The sequence below is a fragment of the Ochotona princeps genome, chromosome 22 (assembly GCF_030435755.1).
Source record: "Ochotona princeps isolate mOchPri1 chromosome 22, mOchPri1.hap1, whole genome shotgun sequence".
Lineage (NCBI taxonomy): Eukaryota > Metazoa > Chordata > Mammalia > Lagomorpha > Ochotonidae > Ochotona > Ochotona princeps.
Window position 1 is genome coordinate 2,844,139 of NC_080853.1, and position 14,158 is coordinate 2,858,296.

Sequence of the window (14,158 nt, forward strand, 5' to 3'; positions counted from 1 at the left end):
GGAGTCACGGCAGTGTGTGTTGGGCCGGGGGGCTGTGCAAAGCTGGAGTACCCTGACCTACCCCTTTCCAGGAGAGTGAACTTTCCCCTTTCCCCCTGCCCACCGAGTCCCAGCCCACAGGGTGTCTACTGAGCAGAATAGGGTGTGGACTCTGGCCAAGGCAGGTGTCACAGTATGTCACGGTGGGGAGGGGGAGACTGCACTAGGGCCTCAGTTTTCTAAGAGCTGCAGTGAAGAAAGCCGACAGAACTTTCTACAATGAGTCAGGGCTTTTGTACTGTTCATAAAACTGTCTGCTTCTCCCAGCCAGCTCCCTCCCCAGCCGGAGGCAGGGTGGCAGACTCACTTCTGCCTTATCTGTGAAGTGCTTCATGGAGGGCCAGGCACATAATAAGTGCTCAATAAACAACCATTATTAGGGCCGGATAAGACGGAGGCAATCTGACAGCTCAGGATTCAATTCTGCCTCACAGATGGATGGTGTTGTGTCCGGGGAGAGAGCGCGAGCTGCCCGCGGCTGACTGCTACAACGTGTTCTCATCTCCTTTGTCGCAGTGTATGCGTGCGCACACCACCCCCCCCACACACACATCACAGCAGTCCATGGGGCGTGCTTGGCCGAGCCCCCGCCCCCCTCCCCAGCCCATGTTTAATTTCCTTGGGTCCAGAACAAGCATTCTGATCATCCGAATTAATTCAAAATGTAAATTTCATCTCCTATCAGCTAATGGCTCTGAGCTCACTTTACATAAAAGGGGAGCAGCTGCTGTGTGAGTCACGCCGGCCTTGGCTCCCCAGACGCCATCCCTAAGGTGATGAAGCTCTCTCTGAAGCTGCCCACCGCTGGCTGGCTGCAACGTTCACGCCCATGGGGGCCAGACCTGAGTTTATCCCCCTCTCCTGCCCAGGGGCAGAATGTTCTGGTAACCAGTGGTACACAGGGCAAGGGCTCCATGCCAACCCCAGTCCTTGGCAGCCCAGGTTTGTGTGCCTGTCCACCCAAATTGGAAAGTCTTGGCCTGGGCAGGAAGCTTCTGAGAGCTGGGGCAAGAAGCATCTCCAGCCAGCCAAGTAACCTTGACCTCTCCAGGGATCTGGCAACTGGCGCAGTAGCCCAGGGGTGACAGTGACACGGCCCTGAGCTGTTCTCTGGGTCACAGAACAGGCCTGTACTGCCCCTCTAGGACATGCTAGAGGGTTCTCCTAAAACCAGCACAACACCCCGTGTTGTCCACCATCAGGCTCAGCAGTGACCCCACATCTCTGAGGAAGAAACTACCCACAGCAGATTGAGGGTCACGGGGTGCAAGAGGGAGAGGATGAGTTTGAGCCTCTTGTTGCCCACCCATCTCTCGTGGTTCTGGGATGGGCACCAGAAGGGGCAGAAGGTGCAGACGGGGGTAGAAGGCAGTTTCAGACATGCTGGTCAGAACGGGGGCCCTGCTGCAGCAGAAGGCATGCTTCATTTCAGCCCAGCCTGTCTGCCTGCTCACGCCCTCCACGGGGCTCTGGGCTCCCTGAATCTCTCTTCTTAAGGTCCCACCAGCGAGTCATGTGGTGGCAGTCCCTTGGCAGGACAAGCTTCCTGGGACAATGCTGAGCTGAGGGAACTGAGGCTCGGAGAGCCATCCAGCTTTGAGTGACTGTTACAAGGGCTTCTTTCCCATGGGCCAGAGAGCGATGAAAAAGAGCCCCCTCCCCTGCCTGTACAGGAGCCTCTGGGTCCAGACCCTGCCCTGCACTGCATCCGTACCTGCCCTAGGCAGTGATGTGAGCTGGGTCTCCTGCAGCTGCCTGAGCTGGTGTGTGTAGGCCTCCCGGTGGGCTGAGAAGGGTCACAGCCAAGGGCACTAGGCCAATATGAGCCACTTGGCTGCTGGGGACCCGGTGCCCCCAGCTCTGCCACCTGTTGTCCACATGGCTTTCCTAGGGCCCTGTCCTCTGGGCCTGATTCTGCCTCTGGACACTGGTGAGCTGCCTGTCAGGTGATAACATTCTCTCATCTGTCCCTGCAGGAAGGCTCTTGGGGTACAGGGGCCCCTTCCTTCTGAGCCCCCTTTTCAAAATGGGATTCTCAGGCCTCAGACGCCAGTCGATGACCAGCTAAAGCACAAAGGGATGCTGTTGGCTTGGTCGTGTTCCTTCTTAACAAAAACTGCTTTATGGCGCTATAATTCACACGCTCCAGGACTCGACCCCATAGCTTTCTCGCACACCCACAGCATCTGCGGCTTGACAACAGCCTCCCCGCAAGAAGGAAACCTGGTGCCCGTTAGCACTCGCTCCCCTGGCCTCTTCTCGTCGGCCCCCTACTCTAGCCCCATAGACTGCCGCTTCTAGGCCTTCCACCTAAAACGCATGGCATGACACAGCATTGCTGTTCCCTTAGGGCTGTGTTTGTACAGAGAATGCTGGGATTTGATTTGCAGTCGAGATGTGCTGGCACCAAGTGTTTCTCCATTTACTCACAGTTTCCCTCGAAAGTTACCCGTGGTTGGAGCGTGTGCTGTGCACGAACTGGTGGGAAACCAGCCTGACCTGCGGGCTGGTGACTGACTCCTCCCCCTCCCTGAGCAGCAGTCCTCAGGGGCATGACCAAGCCTTGATGAAGCGCACCGCAGGCCCTCCTGCGCCAGCCTCCACGCCAGCTGTGGATTTGGCCCTTCTCCCCAGTCGCTCCGGCCGGAAGCAGCATCTACAGCAAGCTTCGTTATGCAATTACAGTCATTTTCCTGGCTGAACAAATATTTACAGCATATTTTGCTGCAAATTGCTTCGCCTGCAAAAGTGCCCCATCCAGGCTGACAAACACATGCATTTGCATTTCCATCACCGCGGAGTGCTCAGCGGGGTGGGCTGCGTGGGCCCGGCCCCCCGCAGGACTCAAGCTGGTGGAGAGACGCTGGTAGGTGCCAGCCAAGCAACTGTGCTCTCATCCCACCCTAGGGCTCCTGGAGCTCTGGGGCAGCCCTGGCTTGTGGCAGCAGGGTCACTCTTGAGTCTGCCAGGGTGCTGAGGGGGCCCACGTGGCAGGCGTGACTTGGTGCCCTCAATCAGAGCCGCCAAGTCATGGCCTGGCCACACTTCCTGGGACCAGGGCAGGGGTCCTGGGAGGCTTCGGTCTGAACCTGCCCTTGTGGCGGGGGACACCCCACTGTGTTGAACTTCCTGCAAGAGCAGGGCCAGGAGAGCTCAAGGCAGAGTGTCCAGAGACTAGGACAGTCACCTACATGCTTTTGCTCCATCTCAGGTTCCTCTAGCTCAAAGCCCCTGCTCTCCCTGAAACGCGTTGGAGTTTCGTTTGTGTGGCCCAAAGTCCATTCACTCAGGGTTTCCTCAATGGGCCAATCCTTGGCCCCAGCAGCACCGCTCCCTTAAACCCCCCCCCCCCCAGGTTTGCAGCAGAACTCAGAGGAATCTGTGAAGCACTGAGGCCTGTGGGTGGGGCAGCAGATGGAGTCACAGTAAATGCTTGGGCTGCTGGTGGAAGTGGTAACCGCTCAGACGAGCCCAAGTCCAGTCTGGGATTCCCCTGCACTGGGAAAGAGGTGTGATGGCGGGGTTGGGCAGACCTGTGGGATGGATGGCAGGGAGGGCAGCCAGTAGGGGCTGGGCCAGCAGCTCCGCACCTGCCGAGAAGCGGCACGCCCACTTCGCTGCCTCCTGCCCCACTACTCTGAATGTCCATGCAAGGGTGGGAGGACTGATCCGCTCTCATCCTGGACTTGGTGGCTATGTACCCTCGTCCTATGTGCACCCTCTCTCGCTCTCGCCTTCTTCTTGGGTCGGTCCTCTGTCCACCTGCTGTCACACTTGGAGCTAAATGGGTCCTTCGGGGGGAAGTAGGTATGGGTCAGAATGCCACACTATGGGGAGCCATCACCCCCATCCCTCAGAAGCATGAAGAGCCCAAGGGAGAATCCTTGCTGGTGACCTGTGTTCCCCAAAGGCACCTGGGTGCATTGCAGGTGGCCTTTGCTTTTTCAGTTTCTTCCTAGTTTGTGAACAGTCAACACATTTGCATCATGCAGCTTTACACGTGACAGAAGGTGGGCAGCGCCATCTCCACAGGTGATCACCTTCTGCCGGGTTAACTGGCTGCCTGGCTGGCCGTTCTGGGAGGGTGCCGGAGTTCTCCACCTGTCTGCTTCCTGTTTGACATCGAGGCTGGCTCCTGCTTTTTGCGGCTGTGGTTAGCTCCGTCCTGAGTATCCTGGCAATGTGTGTGCTTCCACGACCTTAACGTGCATTGCTGAACCCAAACTGAAGCTTTTGCTGTGGTACAGACAGCAGGCCCGGGCCAGAGGGTCTCTGGGAGGCGAGGCCTGTAACACAGAGAGGACTGGCTGTGCTCTTGGGCCCGCATCCTTCTGCCTGCCTGCAGAATCCCGCAGCTGGGGTGAGGGCAGAAGATTCTCACTCCAGGTGGAATGGCCCTGATGAGAGGCAATGAACTCTGGCCCTGATGGTGGCGCCCACACAGTGGCTGAGCACCATTGGTCTTTCCCCTAGTCCTCCTAGAAAGTCCTGGTTATCACAGTCCCTTCCCTAGCCGAGGACAGTGAGATGCTGGGTTTGATGCCCACCACAGGGAGAAGCAGAGGCCCCTGGGTCAGTGCTGAGCTGGGCCGTCCCACTTCATCAGTGTCAGATCCCAGCAGGGAGAAAATCAGGGCAGGCCTTGGGTACAACACAGGTCAGGTACAGCGTCCAGGGTGCCAGCGTCCAGTGGGAAGCAATGGGGGGGGTGGGCAGGACTCAGACAGCAACCCTGCCCACAGGCATGCTTACATGGGTCCATTACTGCCACTGCTGAGCAATGAGCAAGCAAACAGAGGCCAAAGGGTTAGGTCACACAGCCTGGGTGCTGAAAGCCAGAGGCCCACGCTCAGCAAGGGCACACTGCGTGCCTGCCCCGGCCCCCAGGGAGTGAGAGAGCAGCTAGGGGGATCCAGGCAGGGCAAGCCCAGGGCGAGAGTGCCCTACCATGGCAGCCCAGTGTAGGGTCGTGTGATCTTCCTAGCCTGTCAGCAAATGCAGCTCAGCCTTGCACACAGCAACCGATGACGTCATGGACAGGAGCTTCTGGGTGCTTGTCTCCACCCCGACCCCACCTCTGGGTGCCAAGTTGTTCACCTCTGTGCAGCCCCACGTTCAGGCTTGCTGATCGAGGTCATGGCATTCTGGGATCTCAGCCCAAGGCCTCGGCTGGGAACTGGCACTTAGAAGGAACACTCAGGAGGTATGGCTGCAAGAAATGGAGCCAGAAGCCAAAGTCACGTGTCCCCTGAAGACCCTGAGTCACCTCCTCTGAGCTGTCCTCCAGGTTTTCTGGGCCTGGTGACCACCTAGTGGTGTACAAAGTTGCCGGTTAGGTGGGTGATGTCGTGTAGCAGCTTAAGGAATCCGAGATGGCTGCTTTGTGTGCCTAGGAAGTGGAGGGAACCAAAGGCCCAGGATCTGACACTGGACACTAAATGTGCTCTTCTCAGGATGCACGGTGCCACCAAGGAGTGGCACTCCAGAAGCCGAGAAAGGGCCTTGCTGGAAAAGAGAGAGATGTTTGCGACCCCCTGACCAAGTTAGTGCTATGGACAGCACTGGTGCCCCTCCACGTGGCTTTGCTGCCAGGTTGTGTCAAGTTCTCCAGCAGGAAGGGGCTGCCCTGGTCTCAGTTTCCTCGGGTTGCAGAGAGCACAGGGAAGGAGTAGACCAGCAGTTCCAGCAAGCAGCGGGGGTGTGGCCAGGGATGAAACCCTCAGCCCAGAGAGGAAGCAGCTGGCACAAGGAGGAGGCGTTCATCGACACAACGAATGTGCAATATAAAGTTTATGGTTTGTTTGGATTGTTCTGGAACATCTAATAAACACCGGGGGCAGAACCTGGCAAGGGCCCGAGGCCCAGCGGTGATCAGGCCGCACCATCCCTTCTCAGGGCAGCCCAAGGGGCGGGCACCAAGTTCAGTACACAGTTAGAGCTCAGCAACCAAGTGTGACACAGACCCTCTTGGTTTTCTTCCTGAAGATTGCTTCCCCTACGTCCCCTCTGCTGTGGATAACGGTTGAGAAAAGCATCGCTCACGAGAGCTCAAAGGCAAAATTCCAGGAAATTGTTGGCAGCACTGTTGCTGCGGAAAGCAGAGCCCCTAGGCCTGAGCGGGACTAGGCTGGCCAAAATCCTGTAAAGCTGTATGAGGGCGCCAACTAGTGGCTTTGGCCAGTTCAACAGCTGCAGCGCCCAGAACGGGTGGGGGGGGGTCTCCTCTGGGCTCCCCGACTTTGCACTCACCTAGTCTATGCACTCCTCACCCCATCCTAGCAGCCCCCACCTTCGGGGGAGGGGGATTGGACCAGACTCTTCATCACAGTCCTCTTCTTGGCGATTAGAGTAAGCAAAGCGAAGCAAAACAAACCTGCCTTTTCTAGAAAAGTTTATTTTGTGATTTTTTTTTTCCCAAGAAGTGGTCAGGTGACAGATCCCAATTATGGAAAGGTAAGGAACAGTGGTGTATAAAAATAATTTAACACACATATTTGTAACCAAGAAATGACTAGGAGGTAATCTTGCCCAAGATTTTTCCAAATGTTTTAAATATGTTTTGGATGACAGAACACACACACATCCATACACACAAACACACTTCACACGTGTATCCAGACACACACATGCACACAGCTCCAATATGTACAGCTCAAGTATATTTTCTGTGCATGCTAGCTAGCCGACAGAGCCGAAGTGAGAAGCTAAGAATCTAAATGACTGAGTGACCTTGAACAAAAACACGCATTGGAGGTGAATCTTGGAGATGTGCTGAGATCTTCTGCCCGCTCTCACTGGCTACCAGCCTGTGCTCTGGGGTTCCCCTTTTGCAAAACTAGCATGTGCCCTGCGGGCCTGCTCCTGGGTGCTGCGGATGCCATGCCCCCAGCAGGATCGCCTTCCCCGGCCTCAGGGTCACCTTCCATTTCGGAAGGTCAGCCTACAATCGTGCTTACATGTGGCTTATTCTCTGCTTGAGACCCAGGATCTCCTGCACGATTTCACAGGGCAGGTCGGCGTTGACCTGCTCCTCCAGGTACTTCTCAATGTCGTCCACCTCCTTCTCCCAGAACTCCTTGGAGAGGGCGAAGAGCTCCTGGACATTAACGTTCCCCAGGCCCTTCAGGTTCAGGGCGTCCTCCTTGGGCATGTAGCCGACGGGCGTGAGCCGGGCGCTGTCCTCGCCGTTGATGCGGTTGAACATCCACTCCAACACCCGCGAGTTCTCGCCGAAGCCTGGCCAGAGGAACCTGCCTTCCTGGTCCTTACGGAACCAGTTGACATGGAAGATCTTGGGCAGCTTGGCCGCCGGGCGGTGAGCCATGCTCAGCCAGTGGGCCAGGTATTTGCCGAAGTTGTAGCCGAAAAAAGGCCGCATGGCAAAGGGGTCGTGCATGATGACTTTGCCTGTTAACCAGAGGGGGGGTCATGCTGTGGAAGCCGCCCCCGGCACCACTGGCCACCACTGATGGCTGATACAAGCACACATAAGTGTGGGGTGCTCTCTCCCCACTCCCACTTCTTTGAGGCCTTTATCCCAAACCTGGACTCACCCTTGTGCTCCGCAGCCGCGGTGGCCTCCGACCGCATGGCTGCCCCTACAAACACCCCATGCTGCCAGTTGAGAGCTTCGTAGACCAGGGGCACACCTGTGGCAGGAAGAAAGGATGGTGCCCTCAGGCTGGGACGCTCACGCTCTATGCCTGCCACCATCCCCTCACCCCATGGCAAGACTAGGAAAATGCTAAGTCAGAGCTACGTGGAAGCAAAAAGGCAAATGGGGCCAGGCTACACAGCAGCAAGCATCCAGAAGGTTGGCTCTGCATTCAAGCCTGGCCTGGGCATGAGGAAAAGAAGCTCCAGGGATCTCAGCATCCCTCACCCAGGACCCTCGTCCACACGCAGGCAAGCCTCACCGGCAGGTCTGCGGCCTCCGAAGATGATGCCCTCAATGGGCACGCCTTCTGGGGACTCCCAGGCAGCGTCAATGATGGGGCACTGGCTGGCAGGGGTGCAGAAGCGTGAGTTGGGGTGGGCACAGGGCTCTCCTGCAATGGGAGCGAGAGGGGCCTCAGCCTGGGACCAGACCCCTGATGCCCTTGGCCCCAGGCGCCACAGCCTCCAGGGGACCTCACCATCTTGGGGGCTCCATTCCTTGTTCTTCCAGGAAGTGATCTTCACGCCGGGGGCCAGCGGCTCATCGAGGCCCTCCCAGTAGAAGCCCCCGTCACTGGTCTCGGCCACGTTGGTAAAGATGGTGTTTTTCTGGATGGTCCTGATGGCATTGGGGTTGGTCTTTACAGAGGTTCCCGGGGCAACCCCAAAAAAACCATTTTCAGGGTTGATAGCCCGCAAGTTTCCTAGAAAATTTTAAATCAGAGAGATAATTATGAATGCCAACAGTGTAGCGCGCGTTCCTGTATCTTCCCACACTCATTTTTGTGCCACATTCCCCGATCTTCTTCCCTCTCTTTGGAATATACATTTCTTTTTTTATTCATCAAAAGCATACATTCAACCTGAGATGTATTCAATCCTCTTCCCCTGCCCCTTCAATTTTTCATTCATGCTGTTTTAACCAACTTACATCTGCACACAATGGCCCATGGGTCCGTCTCCACCCAGACTGGGTGCGACGTTGAAGAATGCCACAGGGTCACAGTCCTGAGGCTTGGGTAATTGTGCAGTAGCACAATGGACACCTGCCAAATCTGTGGGTGTAGGAGAACTGGGCAGGCTTGGAAGGCCTCGAGGAGTTACCTTGGTCATCGAATTTCATCCAGGCAATGTCATCCCCCACACACTCAATCTTCCACCCTGGCAGGGTGGGGTTCATCATGGCCAGGTTGGTCTTCCCACAGGCACTGGGAAATGCGGCCGCCAAGTACTTCTTCTCCCCGGCGGGGTTGGTGATCCCAAGAATCTGTTAACGACAAGAGTCTTCATTATGATCTTGGCTCCTGGATCAGAGTCTCAGCCCAGCTCCAGACCCAGGAGGGCCACCGGTGGTGGCTTCAGTGACCAGGTCCTTGCTATCCATGCAGCACACTTGCATTGAGTTCCCAGTTCCCACGTACAGCCCCATGCCCAGCCCTGGCCATTGTGCAACTGGGGAGTGAACCAGTAGATGGAGAGCTCTCTGTGTGTCTCTATCATCTATTCGTCTATTGATTGATCAATCTCTATTATCTATCTCCCTGCCATTTAAATTATGTATGTGTGTGTGAGAGAGAGAGAGAGAGAGTCTTAGTTCCTTTCTCTCAGATACCAATACTTCCAGCAGAGTGCTCAGAAGCCCCCAGGAGGTGGACTTGCAACACCCGCTTCTCTGAATTTTGCATCTACACAATCTTGACCCATCAGGACTGAGCTCATGCACTGTGGCATTGGTGATCACCAGTGCCAGTGACCACCAGTAAACACATTTCCCAGTCTGCCTGGGACCCCACACGCACAGGCGAGAGCCACAGCGGCCCTAGGTGTGCCCCTCAACAGGCTCGCAGCTCAGCCCCTGCCCTATTCATCCACGGGATCCCCATGCACTTACCAACATGTGCTCTGCCAGCCAGCCCTCCTCCTTAGCCAGCCGGCTGGCCATCCTGAGAGCAAAGCACTTCTTGCCGAGCAATGAGTTCCCGCCATACCCGCTGCCGAAGGAGATGATCTCCCTGCGGTCAGGCAGGTGGGCGATGAGCGTCAGCTCCGGGTTACAGGCCCAGTTGTTGACCAGAGGCTCTGTGGATGAGGATGTGGCCCTGTGAGTTTGCCCAGGAGCCTGGGTAGGGCATCCCCAGGGCCAGACCAGCGAAGCGGCTTCGGAATTTTAGCTGTGAAACCGTAGGCTTACTCTCCAGAGGCAGAGGGCATCCCACGGAATGCAGGCATTTGACAAACTCGCCGTCACCCAGGGCATCCAGGACTGGTGTGCCCATGCGCGTCATGATCCGCATGCTGGCCACCACATAGGGAGAGTCGGTCAGCTCAATGCCAATCTTGGACAGCGGTGAGCCCAGCGGCCCCATGCTGAAAGGGATGAGGTACATGGTGCGGCCTGCAGAGGGGTGAGGACAGTTGACAGTTGGCCTGGGACCGACACATGCCCTGAGGACCTCCAGCCCCTCAGAAAGGTGAACGAAAGACCAAGGGCTTCCGTCAGGTGTACTCAGGGCAGGGGGCCCCCAAAATCTCAAATCTGTGCATACAGAATCATCCCGGGTTCCCCCAGGAGAGTCTGTGAAACCAAGAGCCACCTGGGCCTCTTCACACGTGCAGCTGGGAGCTGTCCCGGGCCACCGTTACTGCTTTACCTGCCCTTGGGAGCAGTAACAGCTTTGCCACTAGCTGCCCAATCCAACAAATGCCCTGCTCACCTTTCATGCACCCAGGGAACCTGGCATTGAAGGCTTTCTCGAAGTCTTCCTCCGACATCCAGCGACCCAGCTGGCTGGGGCCGGATTTGGGGATAGGGACTGTGTCTCTCTGCTCTCGAGTGATGATGACCGTCTTGCTTTCGATCCTGGCCACGTCCCTGGGGTCAGTGAGCGCCAACCAGCTGCAGAAGCCACAGACAGCCTTCAGCCAAGCGGCCTCACTCGCAACCTCTACCCTGCCTCCCGCCATGCCAAGAGTGGGGAGAACATTCTGGAAATGAGAATACCTGGGGAGGCTGGGAAAGGTACTCACTAGATGGTGAGCTACTCTTTGAAGCAGCACTGCCTCTCATTACCCAGTGTGTAAAGAACTTGTATCTGTGTCCTGCCATTCCAGGCTGTGCCTGCTCCCCTCACACCATGTGGGCTTGTAACCGCCTGGGGGGCCCGTCACCCCTTCCTGCCGATGCCAGGGAGACACAGGGGCACAGGCCTGCACTTACCAGTTGTCATACTTGTCCAGCTTCCGGATCATGCCCTGCTCCTGCATTAAGGTCAGCAGGCGGCTGTTTTCCTCCTCAGAGCCATCACAGATGTGCAGGCTCTCGGGCTGGCACAGCTTGGCACTGCTCTCCACGAACTCCCTCACAGCCTGCGGCAGGCTGTCCAGGGTGCCCTGCACCACTTTGGCTGCAAGGTTCAGGCCGTTTTGCAGCTGAGGCGGCATCTCCGCGGGCGGTGCTGGGGGCTACGGGAGCCTAGAGTACCTGGGACAGAGAACGTAGGCTTCTGAGCAGAGCTGACCATGGCGCCTGTAAGCCCACTCTGCCAACTTTCTCTGGGTACCACATCATCAGAAAGGAGTGGCCCAAAGGAAAGTGAGCCTGCGCTCTGTATTTTTAGAAAAGGCAATGGAAAGAGTCTGCCCACCTGTTTGCACTGTGGCTGTGCTAGAGCCAAGCTCTGGCGTGTCCCTCTGGGCTCTTCCACTGGAGTGTGCTCCCGGTGGGAAGGCCGTGCCTGGGGGCAGAGCCTCTGGCCTTAAATACAGTGGGCCGTGGCCTTGCCCCTTGGCTGTACCAGGGAGGCTCGGCTATGATGTCAGGGGCAGGTCTTTGGCCAATGGCCACCGACAGTTATGCTTTGGATTCAGCCACCGCCATAAACTCTAGGGTGATAATCATTGAACGGGCAGCTGTTAATGAATGTTGGGACGTCTCTGGCCCCTAGACCAACCTCAGTGAGTCCTTACACAACTTCTGATTGATTAAACTTTGATCCAGTTTACTGCTGATGCAAAGCACCCACCCTTTCCTTGACAGGCAGGTGGAGTGGAGGGCAGGGCTGGTCAAATGCGGCCTGGGTTTCCAGGGTTGTTGGCAACACATTTTGTGTGCCAACCTCTGCTTGATTGGCAAAACACAGCAGTTTGGAGCTCAGGAACAGATGCTTCCTGCTTGGGGGGAAAATGTGTTTTGTGGGCAGACATCTGCAATGACACAACCAGTGAGAGGCTGAGAACTTGGTGGAGGGTGTGCAGGGTGCTCCCACTGCCGCAGGTGCAGTCTGTCTGTGCGAGTAGGGGTTTCTGCCTAGCTTGTACCTCCAGGGACTGGCACATGGTAGACCCAGCTGCACATACACTCATCACTACTCCTCATGTCCTGAATCAGCTCCCTCTTGACCACCCCCTGAGGCAGAGGCTCTGAAGAAACCCTGGATGCCTAAGGGGAAACTGAGGCAGAGACACAGAGTCACAACTCCCAGTCAGCTGGTGGGTGGCAGATGGGACAAGCTGGGCTCCAGATGGGACCAGCTGGGCTCCAGATGCCACCCTGTCCCTTGTGCGGGGCCATTTCCTCTTCTAGAAGTTTCCATGGACCCCCTGCAAGGTTCTTGGCTGAGGACAGCTACTCCCAGGACTACCAGGGCACTTCCCTCTTTCTTCCCAAGTCTGAGACTTTGGGGAGCAGAGGAGCGTGGCAGTTTGACTAAAGTACCATTAAGCCATAGGACCTTTATAACAGTTCTTAAGAATTCACTTGGCCAATCTTTAGCAATTTGGCCCATCTACTCTGCCAGCCAGAGGCCAGAGGGCACTGGATAAGGAATTAGGGGAAACAGCCAGGCCTTGGCTCCCCGCAGCTGCCAGCCAGTCCACAGGAGCCCCTCTCCCCCAGGGGAGGTGTGGAAGGGCCATGGCGCTCCTCCCTGGTGGGCTAAGAGAGTTCCAACTAGCTGTGTTTGTGAGGAACTGGGGCAAATGCCAGACCCCGTGAACAGTCACTGCAAACCCAGGCATTTAGGGGCCTGGCCTGGAGGGCTTGGGCCACAACCTGCTTTCTGCTTGCACACAGCACCACCACCAATTCGACGTGGATTCCACTGCTGGGTCTTCCAGTATGAATCTAATATGGGGTGCTTCTGGTGGTCACTTCCCCTCCATGTAGCTGGAATCCACGGTTCATGTTGCTGTCGGCCGTGTGCAAAGTCCCACTATGTGTACCCTCAGTAATGAGGCGGTGCTCAGTGTCCGGGATCCCACACCAGAGAAACCAGCTGTCCACAGGCATGACTGCTGCATGTGACACACATGTTGCTGCTGCTGCATTGGCTCACTGGATGCGCACAGAGGGCCATTTTGCTGATAAAGCTATTATAGGTTTTATTCTCTGAAAGAGCATATTGTTCTAAAACAAACGAGAGGGTCCAGAACTTTCTGCCTATAACGTCGGGATGTTTATGTGCCAAGTCGCCTGGGAAATAAGCAGTCAGCTCAATTAAAGCGTCAGGAGCGGTGAGTCACCACCGACCTTCAGCCCGTTGCTCGACCTCCCGCCCGCATTGACAGCGTGGCAGGCGGGTGTAATCCTGTGAGAATGTTAAGAGGTAAACACTGGGCACAGACATACCACCAAGTACAGGACTCTGCAAGCAGCGAGTGGTGGGAATTCAAGCTGTGACCCCGGGCGGACAGAAGCAGAGGGACAGGCACTGCTCTCTGACTGCACCCCCCAAGCTGAACCTGCCCTGGGCCCCAGCCTTCCCCACGTCTTGGGGCCTCCCTGCCCAGTATCACTCACTCCTTGACCAACAAACACTTCCACAGGGCTGCCCAGACACGGGCTGCCCATGGACTCACCACCAAGTGCTCAGTGTTTCCACCGGAGTGCTGGCGACCTCCTGCGGATCCTGATTAACCCCTGAGTGGGCGATAGAGGCAGCTCAAGGCTCCCCAAGTACCAGTTTTTCCAGGGGTGCCAGGGGCTTGTACTTCCTTAGGCCATGACAGCTTTTCTTAAGAAAACACACACATACACACACACACACACACACACACACACAGAGCTAAGCCCGGGTACCTCGCTGCTTTGGGGCGAAAGAGTCTTAAGTCTGGAAGTGGCTCATCCCAGCTCCATCCTGAGGCCAGCCCTCAGGCCTGTGCTCTGTGGTTCAGCTACCCTACAGGACCTGTCGCTCCTTCTGTGGTTGCACCAGCTATGGCCTAGACCCTGGAAAATCAGGGTTTAAGGGATAAAGAGGCATTCCGAATTCTATAAGAGAACCTTGCCTTTTCACCAGGCCCTCTTGGTTCTAACGTTCATGAAATGCCCACTTGTCTCTAGCACTGGGGATAATATTAACATGGAGCTGGGTCCAACACCATGACTCAACTAGCTAATCCTCCTCTTGTAAGCACTGGAATCCTATATGGGCGTGGGTTTGTGTCCTGGCTGTATGCTCGCCCA

At 56.4% G+C, this 14,158-nt stretch overlaps 1 protein-coding gene across 3 annotated transcripts; it reads right to left on the minus strand.

Annotated features, from left to right (window-relative positions):
• Nucleotides 1-6,676: 6,676 nt before the first annotated feature.
• PCK1 (phosphoenolpyruvate carboxykinase 1) lies at nucleotides 6,677-13,572 on the minus strand. Of its 3 annotated transcripts, none has more exons than XM_058679364.1 (10): nucleotides 13,552-13,572; nucleotides 10,913-11,176; nucleotides 10,410-10,591; nucleotides 9,887-10,090; nucleotides 9,587-9,774; nucleotides 8,800-8,962; nucleotides 8,175-8,399; nucleotides 7,956-8,087; nucleotides 7,593-7,688; nucleotides 6,677-7,446 (listed from the first exon to the last, which is right to left on the minus strand). In XM_058679364.1, the coding sequence occupies exons 2-10, from the start codon at nucleotides 11,134-11,136 to the stop codon at nucleotides 6,992-6,994; spliced, it is 1,869 nt and encodes a 622-aa protein (XP_058535347.1). In that variant the 5' UTR covers nucleotides 11,137-11,176; nucleotides 13,552-13,572; the 3' UTR covers nucleotides 6,677-6,991. The 3 variants fall into 3 exon arrangements, with proteins under 3 accessions (XP_058535347.1, XP_058535346.1, XP_004586161.2); XM_058679363.1 differs by lacking the exon at nucleotides 13,552-13,572 and adding an exon at nucleotides 11,718-11,845; XM_004586104.3 differs by lacking the exon at nucleotides 13,552-13,572 and adding an exon at nucleotides 11,340-11,487.
• Nucleotides 13,573-14,158: the final 586 nt, after the last annotated feature.

Coding starts and splice junctions, on each gene's coding strand:
- PCK1 (XM_058679364.1), bottom strand. CDS start 11,136: ATGCCGCCTCAGCTGCAAAACGGCCTGAACCTTGCAGCCAAAGTGGTG. Junction 10,592..10,912: donor CTGGACAAGTATGACAACTG/GTAAGTGCAGGC, acceptor TGGCTTCTGCAG/CTGGTTGGCGCTCACTGACC. Junction 7,447..7,592: donor CGCGGCTGCGGAGCACAAGG/GTGAGTCCAGGT, acceptor TCTGGTTAACAG/GCAAAGTCATCATGCACGAC.